General features: G+C 42.6%; 1 protein-coding gene across 3 annotated transcripts in view; it reads left to right on the top strand.

Annotated features, from left to right (window-relative positions):
- Positions 1 to 19,544, top strand: part of CARS2 (cysteinyl-tRNA synthetase 2, mitochondrial) — a 40,227-nt gene that overhangs the window by 7,678 nt on the left and 13,005 nt on the right. For all 3 annotated transcript variants that reach the window (XR_014510442.1, XR_014510443.1, XM_083437855.1), the window contains exons 8-14: positions 2,021 to 2,154; positions 6,618 to 6,682; positions 9,662 to 9,728; positions 10,047 to 10,185; positions 13,163 to 13,286; positions 16,122 to 16,220; positions 17,279 to 17,539. Coding sequence is in view for 1 of the 3 variants with exons in the window: in XM_083437855.1 (XP_083293981.1) it covers positions 2,021 to 2,154; positions 6,618 to 6,682; positions 9,662 to 9,728; positions 10,047 to 10,185; positions 13,163 to 13,286; positions 16,122 to 16,220; positions 17,279 to 17,539 (889 nt within the window). In the remaining 2 variants the exon portion in view is untranslated. The remainder of the gene's footprint in view (positions 1 to 2,020; positions 2,155 to 6,617; positions 6,683 to 9,661; positions 9,729 to 10,046; positions 10,186 to 13,162; positions 13,287 to 16,121; positions 16,221 to 17,278; positions 17,540 to 19,544) is intronic.

Here is a 19,544-nt window from a genome sequence, read left to right on the forward strand (position 1 = left end):
CAGTAACATCTGATGCCTTTGTAGCCCACATCTTGTGCTTGCTTCGATGCGCCGTGGCAAGTCAGGAGAGCACACCAATTTTTTTGGGTTGCGGACCGTCGAAACCCAGAAGTACCGGAACGGGTTACTTCTGGGTTTTGGTGGTCGTGCATGCGCAGAAGTGCTAAATCACGCTTTGCGCATGCGCAGAAGCGCCGAATCGCAATCCGTGCAAGAGATGCAGTGATCCTACAGGGGAGCCAAGCCGGTGATTCCTAAACTGCGGTTTACGGTGGACGTTCAGATTGAGAACATGATCCGTGTGGGATGCATGTTCGCAACCCGCATCTGCGCATGCACGGATTGCGATTCGGCGCTTCTGCGCATGCGCAAAGTGTGATTTAGCGCTTCTGCGCATGCACGACCACCAAAACCCGGAAGTAACCCGTTCCGGTACTTCTGGGTTTCGACGGTCCGCAACCCAAAAAAAGCAACCTGAAGCGTCTGTAACCCAAGGTATGACTGTACAATGTTATTTTAGGCAGTCTGCAAAGCCAGAGTAGAAACAGAGAGAGAAGCTGGCAGACTTAAGGCTTCCTGCAAGCAATCTGGTTAGCCCTTGTGAGAGGAGGATACTGAGCTATCCTGAGCCATTGGCCTGATCCAGCAGGTTCTTCTTACTTTGACTTATCTGGAGTTTATGGCGGTGAATGTCGAACAAAATGGCAGCTCCTACGGTCTGTGCATCTGTACTTGGAACACACAAGGTGACATCGTTTTTAGGTGACAGATAGGCAAATGTCTTAGGGATCTAGGACAAGTCTTTGTAGACCTAGGAGTGCTTCCCTCTTCACTTCATGCTGTCTGTTCAGTTCAGCTGGATTGGGCCCCCCAAAGCACTTCAACTCAAGAAGCCATTTCAAAAACAGCTTCTAATGTAGTTCATGGAAAACAAGGGACCGGAACAAGTAGTCCTCAACACGCAAAGTTTTAAGAAGCATTTGGCTGAATATATTTTCTTTACTGAGAACAAATTGTAAACCGCTTAGTCAATAAAATATCTATAAGCAATATAAAATAATGATCAGTGTTGTTGTCCTCGAGAGACAATGGAGATAGGTAGTCTGTGACAATCTGGAAGCTGGACTAAGGCTGCAGTTCCTCTGCTGTCTCAGTTAAACTCTTTGGGGCTGAGATTACAGTGTTTAATAAGGGTAAGGCCACTTCCATCTAGAGGTAAATGGAAGTACTGCAGCATTCAAGTAAGTGGCTCAATTTAATGCCATCCCTTTATAGGTGTGCAAGGGAGCAGAGAACAGGCACCTCGTACTGTATGGAACTCCAAACACTTTGTCAACGGAGCTCAGCTTGCTGGTTAATTTGGCAATAATGAATGACGACATCCAGAACTGTTGTGCTGCAGTTGCATCTGCTCTGCCTTATTGAAACGCTTGTGCACAATTGCTGCTGGTTGCAACTGTGGTTGCCTTGTTCAAACATTACATTTGCTGATGCATACCCAGGGATGCACGGGACTTCTTGCATAGGAGGAAAAACTCGCTGCACAGAATGTCCCTCTGTTGCTCTTATTCTGCAAAAAACACCACAGCCAATTAAAATCAATCTTAGAATCCTGGAAAAACACACTTTGCAAGGTGCTCCTCTTAAACTGGCTTTGCCTTGTAATGTTTTAAAAAATCTTTCTGCTTATTTGGAGTGAGATCGGAACAGATTGGTAAAGTGCCATTATTGATCTGCTCCTGTGGATTGAACACAAGTACAGTGCTTTTTTTCAGCGCTTCTGAAAAAAATAAATCAAAGAATATGACACAAACACACACACACACACACTTCATTTGGCTAATAGAAAACCTATATCTAGATGATTCCTTGTATGATAAACTTAAGCTGATGCAGTGGTTTGAATAAATTCCAGAGCTGGCTGCCAATTCTTCTCTTTACTGAACTGTAACAGGAATGTATTTCTCTGTCTTTTTTCTCCTCCCCCCCAACTCACACTCATTGATTGCTTTTGTTGTAGTCTGGTGTTTGGAGGACATTTGGATATCCACACTGGTGGAATCGATCTTGCATTTCCTCATCACGAAAACGAAATTGCTCAGTGTGAAGTTTATCATCAGTGTGAACAATGGGGAAATTATTTTCTACACTCTGGTAAGTGCTTAAATAAACCCTTTTTTTGCTTTTGACGTCCCTTTATGCTTTACGCCGATCCGGACAAAATCAAGTTTTTAAAGGTAACATTTAATGACCATAATTACCGCATGTCGTAACTTAATTTTGATTCTCTTTATCTGTTCTTCTGTTACTTCTCAGTGCCTGACAAACACAGTTTGCTTATTGAGACTACAGAAGGTACTTGTGTATTGCACTACTCTGCAATATGGTGTGTGTGCAAGTTTATGTTGGGCTTTTCTGAATGAGTCAGCACAATATTTTGGAGCCTCTCCAAGCCATCTTCCTATTAGGGATCAGCTGTGGCAGCATAGAAGTGGCCTGTGCAATTGGATTGGCTCACAGACCAAGCTCAGTACAAATATGAACTTGGACCCTGTGATCTGTGAATAAGGATTTTAATTCCATTTATTAGTTGCAACATAAGGAGTCTCCAAACTTCCAAAATTTTAAGATCATAAAGCAAATCAGAAGAACAATTTGTGTATGTTATATATTAAAGCCCTAAACTGCCTCGGCCCAGTATACCTGAAGGAGCGTCTCCACCCCCATCGTTCTGCCCGGACACTGAGGTCCAGCGCTGAGGGCCTTCTGGCGGTTCCCTCATTGCGAGAAGCAAAGCTACAGGGAACCAGGCAGAGGGCCTTCTCGGTAGTGGCGCCCGCCCTGTGGAACGTCCTCCCATCAGATGTCAAAGAGATAAACAACTACCTGACATTCAGAAGACATCTTAAGGCAGCCCTGTTCAGGGAAGTTTTTAATGTGTGATTTTAGTGTATTTTTGGTTTCTGTGGAAGCCTCCCAGAGTGGCTGGGGAAACCCAGCCAGATGGGCGGGGTACAAATAATAAATTATTATTATTATTATTATTATTATTATTATTATTATTATTAGCATACAATAACCCATAGAACAGACCCAATAAAACAGCAGCAGATCTTCAGCAGCAAAGTAATATCAAGAAATAGCAAAATCACCATCAGCCACCAGCTGCCTGGAAAAAGAGAGAAGTTAATGATGGCACTATGTGGACTTCACTGGGGAGAGGATTCTACTATCGGGGAGCTGCAACAACAGACCCTCTCAATGGTACCCTTGAACCTCCCTCTATAGCCCCATTAATGCCTCTTTGGAGTTGGGGGACCCAAGCGAACAGTGTGGGATAGGAGGTGAGCTGTTGGTGGTTGTGGGAACTTACCCAAAATCTTGAAGAGGAACCTTGTATGAATGGAGCTACAAGTTCCTCTGCCTGATTTTGGGTCACCTTTTCAGTGCTGCCCCCCATGCTCTTTCCCACATTGCTCAGGAAAGTTCCCCAACCCTCTGGATAGCCCTTTTGGAAGCTGTGGGTGGTGGGGAGAAGAAAGAGGACAAGTCCTCTTAGGTGGACTTCTTTCCATTTGTGGTTTTCAAGATGGAGGCTGTTGTGCCCTCCTGTGTGAAGCTCTCCTCCTCTTCAGCAGCCTTTGGGTGGGGCACATGACATTTGATTTGGCCCTCTGAGGGGAGTGGAAGGGAGAGAGGGAGCATGGTGTCTTCTGTAAGGGGAATTACATATCCCTGTCCTTGTTCATGTGGACGTTACCAGATCAGGGCCCAAGGTGCCTTTGTCCTACCACAAATGCTAGGAAGGAGCATTCTGGGATATTTTCACATCACATCTCTTCTTGGAGTGGGAAAAGTAAGGAGAATAGTTGTGCTCATAAAATGTGCGCATGAATTGACGAGGGTAAGGCAAGCCCTTCTGAAAAAGAGTTGCCTCACGTGTGTCTTTATTTGTGAATGTGTCTCAGGCATTGGTTTATTTTAAGCCTGTTGATGCGAGGGCAGATTTAGCTTCTTTTAAGTATCTCAGTACTACCTTCTCTTGTAACAGTATGAAACAAATAAATACCCAAATGGTGAAATTTCAACAAGCAGTCAGCCTGGTTCAAACCATTTTTACTCTTTTTGCAGAGTTGAGTCATTATTTCTGATTAATGGTTTTCCCTGTTCCTATAATATATATATACAGTGGTACCTCGAGTCACAAATGCCTCAGGTTACAAACGCGTCAGGCTACAAATTCCGCTAACCTGGAAGAGCTACCTTGAGTTGAGAACTTTGCCCCAGGATGAGAACGGAAATCGTGTGCCAGCGGTGCAGTGGCAGCAAGAGGCCCCATTAGCGAATGCACGCCTCTAGTTAAGAACAGTTTCAGGTTAAGAACAGACCTCTGGTATGAATTAAGTTCATAACTAGAGGTACCACTGCATATATATTTAGGGTGCAACAGCCTACTTAATATTGTAAATCAAAATGCTGAAAGATTCTGAATTTTTCTACTAGAGATATTCACTCCATTATGTTTAAGACGTTGCTTTTAAAAATTACTTTCTTACACGTGCATGCTTCGAATGATGTAGAGTGCTATTTGGGTGTTCAGATTACCTGTATCTGATTAATTTACTTATCTCTACCTTTCAGTGGCGCTATTGTGAAAGCCAGCATGTTGCATTCATTAACTGATTTCTTCCTCTTCTTCTTCTTCTTCCCATAACTTAATGTGAATTATTCATAGGCAATTATTATTGAGTTTCAGAAAATAACTTGTCAGTGTTCCTTAACAGATTGTAGAGTTTGGGCAAGCTCATTAATGGGACTCTATTCAAGACTGCTTGCCTCTCTTGAAATATTTGTAGAAGGAGCCGATGGAGAAAATGCACAACTCTCTCTCCCTCTCTCTCGTGTGTGTGTGTGTGTTTAACAGTACAATGGTGCACAACAAAACCTAAGAATCACTTCACACAGTATATGTTTCTAGCACACTTCTATGTAGAAATTGTGTGAAAGCCGTGTGCAGATTGTCACACACGATGCCCACACACATGCTGTGGTCATTTGCGACTTCCTGCCACATACAGGTTCCAGTGGAGTCATGCTGTGTGGTTGTTGCAAAGCATTGTCCATCAATAGGGTTTCCTTCTGTTTCTGCCTTTTCTCAGAAAAGAATGAGGTAAAATGGTCCTAGGAAGCCATCTGGGGCTTGAAAGTGGCACTTTGCTTATATAATATTATTGATTTGTTTAAACAGCTTACCATATTTTTCGTTCTATAGGACGCACCGGACCACAAGACGCTCCTAGTTTTTAGAGGGGGAAATCAAGAAAAAAAATATTATTCCCCAGCCCCAAAGAGCGAAGAAGCCAAGACAGCGAGCAGGATCCATCCCGCTGGCTGTCTTGGCTTCTGCCATAGCCGCGCAACCTCTCCAGCCGGGAGCTAAACCTCTCCAGCGTGGCTAAAGAAGCGTGGCTAAAGAAACCAAGGCAGTGAGCGGGATGGATCGCGCTCGCTGCCTTGGCTTCTTTAGCCTTGCGCAGCCTCTCCCGGCTGGAGAGGCTGCGCGCAGCTAAGGCAATTCCCCCACCTCCTGCAAAAGCCCACAGGAGCCGAGCACCCTTTAAGGAGCGCGCGGCTCCTGTGGGCTTTTCTACGAGGAGGGAGAAGGGACTGACTGGCCGCGTCAGTCCCTTCTCCCTCCTGGGGAAAAGCCCGCAAGAGCCGTGTGAAACTTGTGTGCGGCTCTTGGGGGCTTTTCCTGCCTGTCTCCCCCCTGCAGTCACTCCATAGGATGCACAGACTTTCCCCCTTAGATTTTAAGAGGGAAAAAGTGCGTCCTGTGGAGCGAAAAATACGGTATATACCACTTGGTTACAATAGTCCCTACGTGGTATACAGAAAATATAATATTGAACAGGTGAAAATTGGTTAAAACTATTAAATCAAGCTTAAGTTACAATGCCTGCTGGATTAAAAGTCTTCGGTAGGTTTTGGGGTCAGGGGTAGGTGGACTGTGTTATCTCAGCTGGAAGGAGGTTCCATAAAATTGGGCCCAGTTTTATGAATGCTCCATGTATAGCAAATGAAAGAAAGCCTATTTGTCTCAGCCCATTTGTTTCTGTTGGGATAGGGCCCTGGGATTGTTCCTTAATTTTTTAGTTGAAGAATTTCCTGGGGGTGGGCGATTTTGATCTGTGGTGCTGCAAATTAAAGGGCTAGTTGTGTTTGGGAATATTTTAGTTACTGTAATAGGGAACGAAAATGAAAATATTGGCCTAGCACTGAGTAATAGTAATGGGCTTACTTAGTTGAATATTACACCCTGCTTGCTTCAATATCTGAAAAACCCTACATTAATATGCAAACTATTTAAACCTAAAGCAGTTACAAGGCACATGACCAGATCAGTTACAGAAATAGCAGCACTGTTTTTAATATTTAAAAAATTCTTGTTCCTCTCTGTTCCTTAATATAGAACAACAAACTGAGTGAAATAGACTCTGGTCTACTGTTTTTAGCTCCTGCTATTCTGAAAAATAATTTAACCTTGTTTTTGTCTTTTTTTTAAAAAAACTCTGCTCAGAAAATAAAGCAAAGTCATCTTGCTTTTGTCGTTCCAGGACACCTGCATGTTAAAGGGAGTGAGAAAATGTCAAAATCACTGAAAAACTACATTACCATTAAGGTATTGTAAACTGGCACACACTTCCATTTAACTTGAATCCTCTGAACAGTTCCTCTCAGTGGATTTGGCCTGTACAGGAAGAAACTTGAAGAAGGAGCTCTTAAGATCAGAGGGTGGGATGGAGGAATGCTTGAGGCCTGGCCCAGCTCATATTCGAGATTACCTGTGCCACCCTGGGCATGTCTACTTGGGCACAAGTCCTATAGCGTTCAAGAGGACTTGGTCCCAGGCAAGTGTATTTAGGATTGCAGGCTCAGTACAGAAGAGCATTCCCATCTTCTAACTAGGGCTGGGCCATATCTGGTTTTCATCATCATGATATATCATCAGCTAAGCATTATGATATTAGGATGTCTGAAATGAGGATGGAGTTATGTAGAGACATTGGCTGCCTTCACAGTTTTCCCCACATTGTGAATTTTGCATAGCGCGTGCACACACACACACACACACACACACTATTGCCAAGTCAAAAATTATGAAAACAGTATCATGATATGAAATTCAAACCAGCTCTGGACATCGCCCAGCTCTACTTCTGACTCTGCACTTGCTTTAGCTTCATTGGTTCATGAGAGGGACAAAGGTGGCGTTGTGGTCTAAACCACTGAGCCTCTTGAGCTTGCCGATCAGAAGGTTGGCAGTTCGAATCCCAGCAATGGAGTGAGCTCCCGTTGCTCTGTCCCAGCTCCTGCCAACCTTGCAGTTCGAAAGCATGGGAAGGTAAATGGCGTTTCCATGCGCTCTGGTTTCCGTCAGGTGTTCCATTGCGCCAGAAGTGGTTTAGTCCTGCTGGCCACATGATCTGGAAAGCTGTCTGTGGACGAACGCCAGCTCCCTCGGCCTAAAAGCAAGATGAGTGCCACAACCCCATAGTCGCCTTTGACTGGACTTAACTGTCCAGGGGTCCTTTACCTTTACCTTTGATTCATGAATTTATGTCTAAGCAGAGATGGCAGAGGATTAAACAGGTATCAAAGAGAACACGGCTCTGTATATCTATTGTAGTTGTATTGGGGAATCCTTGGGGACCTCCTTGAGGTTATTCTACAGTATCCATGATTCTTCACACCACATCAAAACGTTCTGTTTAACAGGCTTTTAAAAATGTAGTGTTACTTGTTACAGGGATTGGTGAGGATCATTGGGCCCTAGTTGCTGGACCATGGGATTCTGGGCCTGGTGGGAGTTGAGTCTAACAACATTTATATCCAGCTCTTGCTCAGAGGAGGCCATTGTTTTCCCTTATTTTGTCCTCGCAACATTTTTGAGGTCCAGTGTAGCGCCATCCAATGCAGTGAGTCCAACTGTGTTCAGGATAGCAGCCCAAGGCTGCAAGCTTACCTGGCAGTAAGCTTCACTAAACATAACAGGCCTGCTGTCTTGAGTAAACAAGCGGTAGGAAGTGTAAAGCAGAGGTGGGAAAATGCATAGTTTTCCAGATGTAGTTAGACTTCAGCTCCTTCAGCCTCAGCCAGCATGGCCCAAGGCTAGCATCTTGTCCACCATGCTAGCTTTAAAAATGCCTGTGTTTTGTTGGGAAGAGGACATCGTGATAAATTCTTTGGAACGCAAAGGCGACATTTTGTTTGCCTGTGGATTTTTTTGCACGTCCTTTGCAGTTGTATATTGTAACTGGGGGAATCTTTTGGATGGGCTAGTTGGCATAGTAATTGATGGGTAATTTTTCTTCACTCATCTTAAAGAAAAAAATAAACTCTTTAAGGTGAGTTTCAGTCCACTGACCCAGACTTCCTCTTGTTTATTCATGAGAAAACTCTCATGTGGAAAAATCCCCCCTGAAAATCTGCAGGATTGACTGCTTTCCTTTTGTCTCCCTTCGCATTTAGGAATGAACAGATTCCAAAGGACTAGTCAGGCGTCGTTTCCCTCTCTTTCTGGACTCAAGTTGAATAGTGTCTGTCAAGCTGTGCTTGTTCTTTTGAGCCTTCCTCCCTGATACTCTCACCCCGAGTTTAGTTTAAGTTGCTAACAGTTTATTATATTGTTCCGTGTCATGCTCAGAAGACAGGACATAAAAATAGTGCTTCTAATATTGAGCGGTGAGAGTATTTGCGTTTCTTATACCTAGGAAGCCAAATTCAGATATTTCACTCAGACTGTAAAATGATGCAGGTACAGGTCATGTGTTTAGATACACACACAAAATTCACTTTATTCTGAACCTGCTCTTTGTGTTTTTGTAAAATTTGGGTTACATTTTTAATTTTGTGAAATACTAATGGGTACTAGGAGGAAGTTTAGCAGGCAGTAACTAGGAGGTACATAGCCAGAAGGAAGTGACTGTAAGTTCATGCAGGTGCCTAAATTCCATCCCTGGACATGGGGCCCATTTGCAGCCCTGTGTTTCTGTGCATTCTGACATTTCAGCAGTGAGAACTAGAAGCTTGGGTTTCCCCACTTTAAATGAAAACTCAAAATTCCTTGTCAGATTCTGCTGCAATCGGTGCTCATGGAAGCAGGGATTGCTGTCTGCCTTGATATAATCCTCTTTGTGAGGTATATAATAGCAGAGGGTCGGGAGCTTTGAGGTGCGTGGAAGGACTTGGGATTGTGTTTGTTAACGAAGGTCTTCCTGTTGTAAACTGGAAGGTCTGTCCCAAACGTGTAATCCCAGCCCTGTACGCAAAAATTTAATTCATGTGAGTATTGAAGGCTGAATGATGATGATGATTTCCTTTCTATCACACCTCTCCTCAAAGTTGCTGAAGGTGGCCTGCCGCCTCCTCATTTTATCCTCACAACTCTGCAAGGTAGGTCAGCCTGAGACGCTGTGGTCTTCTAAGTCCTAGCCCAACACTCTGACCACTACATGCAATCTGGGATTTTGCAGCGTGTCGGATTCTGTCATGGAGACTATTTTCCGTGACTGGCAATGTCCTTTATGACTCTCTTATAACTGTTAGTTATAAGGAGAGCTAGAGCTTAATTTGTATTTCTTTTTCACTTTGTCTTTAGGATTTCCTGAAGAAGTTCTCACCTGATCAGTTTAGGATGTTTTGCTTACGGAGTGGATACAGATCATGTAAGGAAAACTCCTTTGAGTAGAGATGGATAAAGTCATAATTACGTATATGCTTTGTGTGCACATTTATAAGGCATATATTTTGGGTTGGGGACTTTTTTTTTGAGAGTGCTATGATTTTGGGGCGTGAGGGGTTTTTTTTTGTCTGTACTCTTGAACGTCAAATCAATTTTCAGATGTAGCCCTGTGTTGGCTGGTTCCCACACCTGAGGCACATGAGATTAATAGTTTTTAATAGTAGCATAACCATTGTTCTCTGTTTATATAATAATGCTGATGCTTTGACGGAACAACATAAAGCTGAATTTATTTTCCTAGCTGTTGAATACAGTGATGACAGCATGAATGATGCGAAGAACATTCTTCAGACAATCTGTTCTTTTGTGAGCAGTACACATGCCTACATGAAAGGACAACTTTTGTGTGAAGCCGTTAGAGAAGATCTACTGTGGGAGAGGTGAGTGTGAAGGCCTGTTGTGTTGTGTGTTACTGGCCTCATATGTGATAAAATCCTGAGAAGTTACCATTTCAGCTGGTATGCAACAAGTGCCTTTATATGCTTTCCCTATAAACGAAGTGAGAAAATAATCCCTGCAAGTAAAAATGACAAGCACATCAGAGAAAGAGGTTTTAACTCATCCTGTTCCCGGCATGTTAAGGTTTTTTTGCTTCCAGAGTACCGTATTGTTTTTTCCTCCCGGCTGTGTGTGTATTTTGACCCCTTCTATTTTGTAGTTTAGCCTTCCTTGAGTTGCCTTTGCTTTGATTAATTAGCATACCCTGTTCACTTTTCTCTTTTAATAGTTTTAAAGAGAGTCCAGGCACAACGCAAGGCTGTCGCATATCTCTTCTATTGATTGATTATATGGTCATGAATCAAAATCTATTCAGTTGTATTAGTGAAAAGAGCCATATTCTCTGAACACCAGCTTCTGACGCTTCGTAATTTCTTTTCCAATAACACACAAATCTTTCCTATTCCTCAAGAAACAGATTTATAGATCTTCCTTCCCCGAGTTTAATACCGTATATTATCTTCAATAATGCTAATGTCTTCCAAATTTTAATGAATTGGATGCTAGGAATTGCATTTCTGCTCTGGCCACTTGCAGTAGCCATGTTTGTGGAGATTAGAAGTATTAACAGAGCTTTATTCTCAGTTTTGGTGGGATCCAATGATACAGCCGCAGGTATGGCTGTCTTTATAGAGATACATATATATGTAGAGAGAGAGAGTTTTCATTTTTCTACATATCAAATTTTTAAAAAATTCAAACTTTGAAACATCCAATGACTTCCCTTCTTCTCCTTCCATTGAATTTATTTTAATGCCGCCAGCATTTTGAGCTGTGTACAATTATTTTCCACATATTCAATAAATATTTTCAACTCTTCTCTAAATATACGTTCTTCTTGCTCTCTTATTCTGTGGGTTAAACCTGCAAGTTCTGCATATTGTAACATCTTAAGTTGCCAATCCTCTTTTACAAGGGACCTCACTCACTTTCCATTTCTGGGCCAACAAAACACAGGCTGCTGTTGTTGCATACATAAATAAACTTTTCCGGGACCTGGGAATTTGTGTCTGGGTTATTCCCCACAAAAAGGACTCTGGTTTTTTTGGGAAGGTAAATTTAAACATTTTTTTCAGCTTATTATAATTCAGGCATAGGTAACCTTGGCCCTCCATATGTTTTAAGACTGCAGTTCCCATCATCCCTGACCACTGGTCCTGTTAGCTAGGGATGATGGGAGTTGTAGTCCCAAAACATCTGGAGGGGCCGAGTTTGCCTATGCCTGTTATAATTCTTTCCCCAGTATTACTTCACTTTTCTGCATGTCCACCACACATGGAAAAAGGTTCCTTCTACTTCTTTACATTTCCAACACATAGCTGATTCTGCTTTATACTTCTTAGCCAACCTACTGGGAGTTAGGTACCATCTATGGATTATTTTAAAATAGTTCTCTTTCAGAGAATAACACGCAGGAAATTTCAGATCATTTTTCCAAAGTTTCTCCCAGAGTTTTAGGTCTATATTGTGTCCTATATCTGTTGCCCAGTGCGTCATTGATGCTGTAACTAGCTTGTCATTTGTTTTCCATTCTAATAAGAAATTATACATTTTAGACAAATGTTTATCCATAATTTGTAACCATTCTTTTTCCAATTGTGAGCTTTGGTCTGAAAACCCTTTTTTTTAAAAAAATCTACTTTAAACGTTTCATATATCTGGTGGTATTGTAACCAATCCGTAACATGGCTCCTTAACTTCTCCGTAGGTTTCAGTCTGGGTTCTGCAATTTTTCGTCCCTGTTGATGCACACTCTTGGTATAGAAATTGCAGATTTCAGGGCCACCACTAGGCGTGATGGCTGCAGAAACGTTTTCAGAACCTTTATCTGTCCTTTTTTTAAAATAATAATAATAATAAATTGTTTTATTAAGTACAAATTAGAAAACATACATATTTACAACAAAAGAAAATACAAAAGGAAAAGAAAATACATATAACCAAGGAAAAAAATTAGAGAATACTTTGTCTCTTTTCATATTTACAGTTATTTATACCTCTATAAAATGCTATTCACAATAAAGGAGTGAAATGAAAGATAAGATATCAGAAAAAAGAAAAAAGAACAAAGAAAAAATAACGAAGTAAAAGAAAAAGATCATAGGTGAATTTTTTTTAAAGTAGATAAGTATTCACTATACATAGCCGTTTCCCATCTATATTTATATTCAATTGTATAATTTCATCTTGTCCTTATCTACCTTAAATAAAGTGTGTGGTTTTTTTTAAAAGACTTCCACCATTTGCCTCACACGTTTTTAATAATCCGTTCGTCAGATCCTCTGTTCTTCATATTTTCACTTTGGATTTCCTTAATGTCTCACTTTGTATTTTTTATATTGCGCACAAGATTATTCTAAACGCAACCAGATTTTTGTAGTCGAGCCCTGGTTTTGTAAATAATCATTTAAGAACTCCCATTGCTTCATAACCATAGTTTTGGATTTTCTCCTTATTATATCCGTCAGTTTTGCTAGTTCCAGAACCTTTATCTGTCCTAAACGCACGTACAGTGTGCCTGGAAAATGGGCTGCAGAGAGGTCTTGTCATCAGGCAGCAGGAAGTCTTGTCATCTCCCGTTCATTTGTCCCTTTTGTTGTAAGAAAGGTATCCGTTCTCCTTTAATAGTGATTTACCAATGGCACTTGATTCAGCTTGTGTGAAGCACTTTTGCTCCCCATGCAAAAGTTGGAGCAGGAACTTAGCCGCCTCCTGATGAAATTGTTGGTCAAACTACTTAACCTGGGATACATCCTGCCAAAAGTGCATTTTAACTAGCCGGTCGGTTTACGTCTGGGGCTTTTCTAAAAAAACAACAACACTTCCGTTGTCTTAATTTTTTTCTCCTCCTTCTCCAAGGCTAGCCAACACCAAAGCAGCGGTCAAGTCTGCGTGTGCCGATGACTTTGACACCCCCAGGGCTATTGGTGCAATTATGGACCTCATTCACCATGGCAACAGGCAGCTGAAGGCCGTCACTAAGGTAACCCGTTAGGAGACGAAGATCAGAAACCGACCATTGTCTAAACAGTTCTGTACTGACAGGTTGGCTTTATCATTTTCCTAGGCAAAACTTGCAAGGAAAAATAACGACAAATGATTCTCTCCCCCACCCTCTGCCACATCCCAAGACAAGCATTTATACAAACTGCATTTCTAGAATCAGAAACCTCTTTTGCTGTGCTTCAGAGCACCAAAAGTTTTATTTCCTTCTTGCTACTTGGTATTCTTAGGCAGCTGAAGAACTTTTACATGACCCTTCTTCACCAATCACACCGTTCAGTTACGTATTTACAGTTGTACCTTGGTTTTCGAACAGCTTAGTTCCCGAACGTTTTGGCTCCTGAACGTTGCAAACCCGGAAGTGACTGTTTTGCTTTGTGAAGTATTTTTGGAAGCTAAACATCTGACGGGGCTTCTGTGTCTTCCGATTGGCTGCAGGAGCTTCCTGCAGCCAATCAGAAGCCGTGGTTTGGTTTTTGAACATTTTGGAAGTTGAATAGACTTCCGGAACGGATTCCGTTTGACTTCCAGGGAACGACTGTATTTATATGAGAGAGAGAGAGAGTGTGACACGGAGGAGTACCCAGGTAATCTTTCATAGAAACTGTTGTTTTCCTGAGTTTATTCTGTTCTTTCCCCTTTTCTTGCCCAAAAGTTAGCTTGTTGCGAATTTAAAAGAAAAATAGCTTCCAGCACTGTTTAGTGGTAAAGATTTTCAGGTGTGAACTGACTGGCACCAGGGCTTTCTTCCACCTGGAACTCGCCGGAACTCAGTTCTGGCACCTCTCATGTGGGCACCATTTCCATTATAAGAGAACAAGGCAGGTATTCATGGAGAGTTCTGGCACCTCTTTTTCTAGAAAAATAGCACTGGTGGTAGCGTGACAGACATAGCATCCAGGTGGAGCAGAGTGATCCTGAACTTGGAAGTCAGAGTTGTCCTCTCCCCCAGGAGGACGACTTGCTCCTGTTGGTCGCTAGTGGTGGGCTTTGCTGCAGGAGAACCAGGAGGAGTCTGGCTCCAAGCCACCATAGACAGCTCATCCCTGTTGGTTTGCTTACAGACAGAGCAACACGTTGCTAATATATGGCGGCAAGATGATGATGCACAGTGACTGTTGTTAGTATGGCGCTAGGATTATATTTACCCCCCCCCCCCAAAAAAAAGTTTTCCTCCAGAATGGCATGTAATTGCCACAGAGGCCATAGGAAGATTGGAGATTTATGTACTGTGTTGGGAAGGCAACCGTGAATAGGCAGAAATGCTGCCCTGCTTGTGCAGAGCACTTTGGGGCCTAATCGTGGAAGAAATTATGAGCAAATGTTTTTTGGTCGGTCTACTTTTAAGCCTATCTTCATGCCCATTAATGTCTAGAATTGGTGAGTTAGTTATTAAATGGCACCAGATATTCAGGGTGTGTTGAATACTCTGCCCAAGGCAAAATGTTGAAATCCGTGTGTGTGTGTGTGTGTTGGGAGAAACTGCCTGCTTCCTGCTTGCTTGATACCCTTCTCATTTTGAGTCTAATGGGTAAAGTCCTAAATGGCCGCTACTTCTGGAGCACTGAACTCTTTAGTTCCATGCTTACTGTTTTTAAAGTGCCTTTTCTGTAAGCTACTTTAGTGAGCCATCTGATTGCGTTAAGTAAAGTTTTATCTACGTACAGCGCACAAACACACACACGGTTAACTGTTAACAAAAGAACACAGTGTTTTGGTTTTTTTAAAAAAGTATTGAATCTTGGCAGTATAGATTCTAGCTCAGTGAATATCTGCATGCAATCCATCATCTGTGACATTATTATTATTTCCTAATGTTTTGCCCCTTGTTAAATTGATTTCTTGGAATTATGATCTTCACTAAGGCGAAGTTGCTTCCCTCCAAATCTTGACTTGCCCGAGATCTGTTATGTAACCAAGGCTGTATCGTAAAACTCTCTACAGATATTTTATCCTCCCCACTCACCACACAAGCATTGAAAATACAAAAATCCTTCACTATGGTTAGCCAGGCTCCGCAATGAGGAAAGCTGGCCTCTGTAACCTGTATAAATTGTGCAAATGTGTACAAACTAGTGTTTTGACTGCTCAAGACGACAGACGACTAAAGCTGGGAAGCCCTGTTTGTCTGCTGAACGAAATAGGAGTCTTCAAATGCTCTTGAATTTCTGTGGTTTCAATAGGTATGGCTTTCACACTGTTTTGTGCATGGCCTTTTCAACAGTAAAAGCTAGAAATGTGTATGGAGCACTTAGATGGAGAGCTGAGTTTGGCAATGCTAGATTTTGAACCCAGCGTTAGTGCCATTGCACAGAACTGCAGAATAATAATAATATTATTATAGTCCAACCTGCTACAATGCAGGAATTTTTCTCCTAACTTGGACCTCGAACCCACAACACTGAGATTAAGAGTCTCAACTGCCTGAGCTTATCCTATCAGTTTATCCAAGAAGCCTTGGAAGGTATTTATTTCTGAGCTTTTCCTAGATAATGTACATTTAAAAAATCTCGTAGCAAGAGCTGCAGGAGGGAGAGTGGCTTCAAGGAAATGCCTTTGTGTCTCGAACTTTGCCCCTAGGCCTTACAAGTGCGGCCCGGCTTACATGCCAGCAGCATTTTGTTTTCCCAAAATATTCTTCTTCTGCTCTATGGCTAGTTACTGCGGTTAAGAAGTCTTCGCTCTTGGAAAGGAGGAGGTTTAGGCAATCTAGCAGATAAATAGATTCCCGCAGAGTATTGTTCGCTTTCATCCTTTGTCCGTGTGCAGAGAGATGTTATCGTTACATCAGCTCTTTTGTGCGTTTTGAAATCAGGAAAGTGGATCGCCTAGGAGCGCCGTTGTGTTTGGAGCCATTCTCTCCTACATCATGGAATTCCTTCACACAACTGGGATCACCCTTGCGGAAAGACAGGTAGGAAAGCACCCCACTTACCTGAGAGTAAGCCCCATCGAATTCAAGAGGAGTCCGAGGAGCTGTAGTTAGGTGTTGTAGGGTCACAAAACCAGGCTTCTGACAAACTGTGTGCCTGGTCCCTTGTCCTTCGGAAAAAACACGTTTCCAGCTGATTCCATCTTTATGTGCATATAATTTTTTATATGATACTCACCCTAACACAGGGCGGTCCCTAGGTGATTTAGAGTCAAGTTTGTTGTTGTTTTTGACTTCTTCTTTTTTTAAAAATCAAAATTAAAATTGTCCTCCTACCTGATCCTCAGAAATCTATCTGGATTGATACAATTCCAAAGCACCGTGTTAAGTCTTTGGCTTAGAAACCAAAAACAATAAGGTTGAAAATGAGAAACACTAAATAGGATGTATTTTCCTTTTCTGAAAGTCCTAATAACTATCTCTTAATGTATTCATTTTAGTTGTGATGTAGTTGACGAGCACCTGGTGTCTATTTGGTGTTAGTTACTGCAATGTGATTGTGCTTTGTTTTACATTGCTTTACTTGGTTATGTGTGTTGTTTTTTTGGAGGGGGGGGGAGTAAAAACGTTCATTTAAATAAAATCATCACCACCTATCAGGACCAGTGGTCAGGGATTATGCGAATTATAGTCATAGAACAGCTGGAAACCAAAGTTGGGGGAACCCTGGTCTATAGGGTGAAATACACACCCATACAAATCACCTGTCATCCTTGCTTAGATGCAAGTTCTGCACTACGTGCTTTCCTTTAGGATTTTTTGCTACATTTGAAGAGGGCCTTCACTGGTTTGTTTTACTTTTTAACAAGATATATATACCCCTTAATCGAGAATTTTATTATTTGTTTAGAAATGGCAATCAAAACAGGCACAATACGACCCATTTTGTATCTTATTTAAAAATTATTTTAAATACAAATCTATGCAGTTATATTACATGTCTGGGTACTCCTGTTGCCGTTCTGGACACGCCGCACATAGCTGGCTTCCTGTGTAAGTGTATTGCATGTTGGGATTGAATTCGGGTTTTTGATTTATAGGTAGCTCCAGAAAACGAACATTCAGCCATGCTCTCCAACGTGATAGATGAACTGGTGAGCTTCCGAACCAAAGTGCGCAATTTTGCCCTTGCTGCACCCGAGGCTACGGGGGGCGTGTCCGCAGATGGTGCCCCTCTGTCGAAAGAAGCCCGGCTGCAGAGGAAAACCGAAAGGCAGCAACTGTTGAAGGACCGAGCGCCCCTCTTGCAAGCGTGTGACAGCCTGCGTCGAGATCTAGCCATATACGGCATCAACATAAAGGTTCACCTCTTTCTCTGCTCAAATCCTCCTTGCTGAACATTTGTGGCATATGTCTTCTGAGGGTTGTTTTAGGAATAGGGATTTATTGTGATCTCTTCTCCCTCCTTCCCTCTGGGAACAGACAGCTTTCCCCCTCGAACCCTAAATGGTTAAAATACAGTAGGAGCAACAGTAGATTTAAACTTGAATGGTCGTTACGTTTGGCTGAAGCCAGCAAGTCTTTATTACTGCCCTGTGTAGCTGCCTTTGCAGCCCTCAGTGGAAACAACTGTTGAGCGTTGAAGAGCCTCTTTTGTTCTAAAGAGCCCTTGGGAAATTTTAAAATATTCAAGCACTCCTGTAGTTGCATTGTGAAGGCAAAGGAGTGGTGCTGGCTTTGGGAAAAAGTGCTCCACAAAGTTTACTTGCCCCATTCGTACTAGCTGTGTTTTTCTTACCTGCCATGCAAGGGGTATGTGGGGGGGGGGGGTTGTTGTAGATTTTAGAAGAGCAAATAAATGTGCAAAAGTGCTCTGTTCTTTTGCATACTACAGTGGTACTTCGGGTTAAGTACTTAATTCGTTCTGGAGGCCTGTTCTTAACCTGAAACTGTTCTTAACCTGAAGCACCACTTTAGCTAATGGGGCCTCCTGCTGCCGCTGCGCCGCTGGAGCACGATTTCTGTTCTCATCCTGAAACAAAGTTCTTAACCTGAAGCACTATTTTTGGGTTAGCGGAGTCTGTAACCAGAAGTGTATGTAACCTGAAGCGTATGTAACCCGAGGTACCACTGTATTTGGATCTGAGAAGCCCTTTTTATTATGAGTAAGTTGGGCTTCTGCGAGGGAGCTGTGATGGCAAAAGCAACCTGGCTTGCAATCCAGCGAAAGCAGACTTGAGGGCCAAAAGTCCTGTTGAAAACTTTGTGTACTTGGTCCAGTCTTATTGTGGACTTGCTCATGCTGCAGGGAGGGTACAAACCAGGCGTAAAACATGAAGAGGATTGTTGTAGCAAGGTCCTCCTGGTTTCGCAACCGAAAAGGAGAACCCAAAAACCGAATGCTAGTTTAGGTTTATTCTTGTTAGTTGGTGCTGTGGCAGCAGGTGTGTCTCATCACAACCGCCTCAGAAAAGCTTAAGCCATTTCAATAAAATAATCTTGGTCCTGTATAACTGAAGGAGCATCTCCACCCCCCATTGTTCAGCCTGGACACTGAGATCCAGCGCCGAGGGCCTTCTGGTGGTTTCCTCACTGTGAGAATTGAAGCTACAAGGAATCAGGCAGAGGGCCTTCTTGGTAGTGGCACCCTCCCTGTGGAATGCCCTCCCATTAAATGTCAAGGAGTAACTATATAACCTTTAACAGACACCTGAAAACAGCCCTGTATAAGGAAGCTTTTTAAGATTTAATGTTTTGTTATGTTTTTATATAGGTTGGAAGCTGCCCAGAGTGGCTGGGGCAACCCGGTCTGATGGGCGGGGTACTACTACTACTACCTGCTAGCAATTCAACATTGTGCTGATTTATGGCACAATCTGTATATTATTACTCATGAGTAAGTCCCATTGGGTTCGCTGGGACTTACTCCCAGGAAAGTGTACATAGGATTGCAGCCGTCATCAGGAAAGCATCTTAGAAACATGAATTGTGACTGCTATTCCATTATCGCAGATGGAGTGAGCCTGTGAAAAGATGGCGATGAGTCTAGGGCAGGGTGAGGGAACCTGTGGCTCTGCAGATGTTTGCTGGACTGCAGCTCCCATCACCCCGACCCATTTGCCATGGTGGTTGGGGTTAGAACATCTGGAAGCCCCACAGGTTCGCTCCCATTGGTCTAGGGCAGAGCTTTCAAAACTTTTCATGTTGGTGACACGCTTTGTAAACGTGAATCATTTCTCGATGCAGTAATTCAGTTTTGCATCGTTTTGTGACACAGTAATTCAGTTCTACTAGCAAACCGGAGGTTAAACTGACCCCTTTCCAGTCCCGGGAGGAGCATGGGGAGCGTTTGTGCGACACACCTGC

This window comes from Podarcis tiliguerta, assembly GCF_965153285.1.
Source record: "Podarcis tiliguerta genome assembly, chromosome: 4".
NCBI classification, from domain to species: domain Eukaryota; kingdom Metazoa; phylum Chordata; class Lepidosauria; order Squamata; family Lacertidae; genus Podarcis; species Podarcis tiliguerta.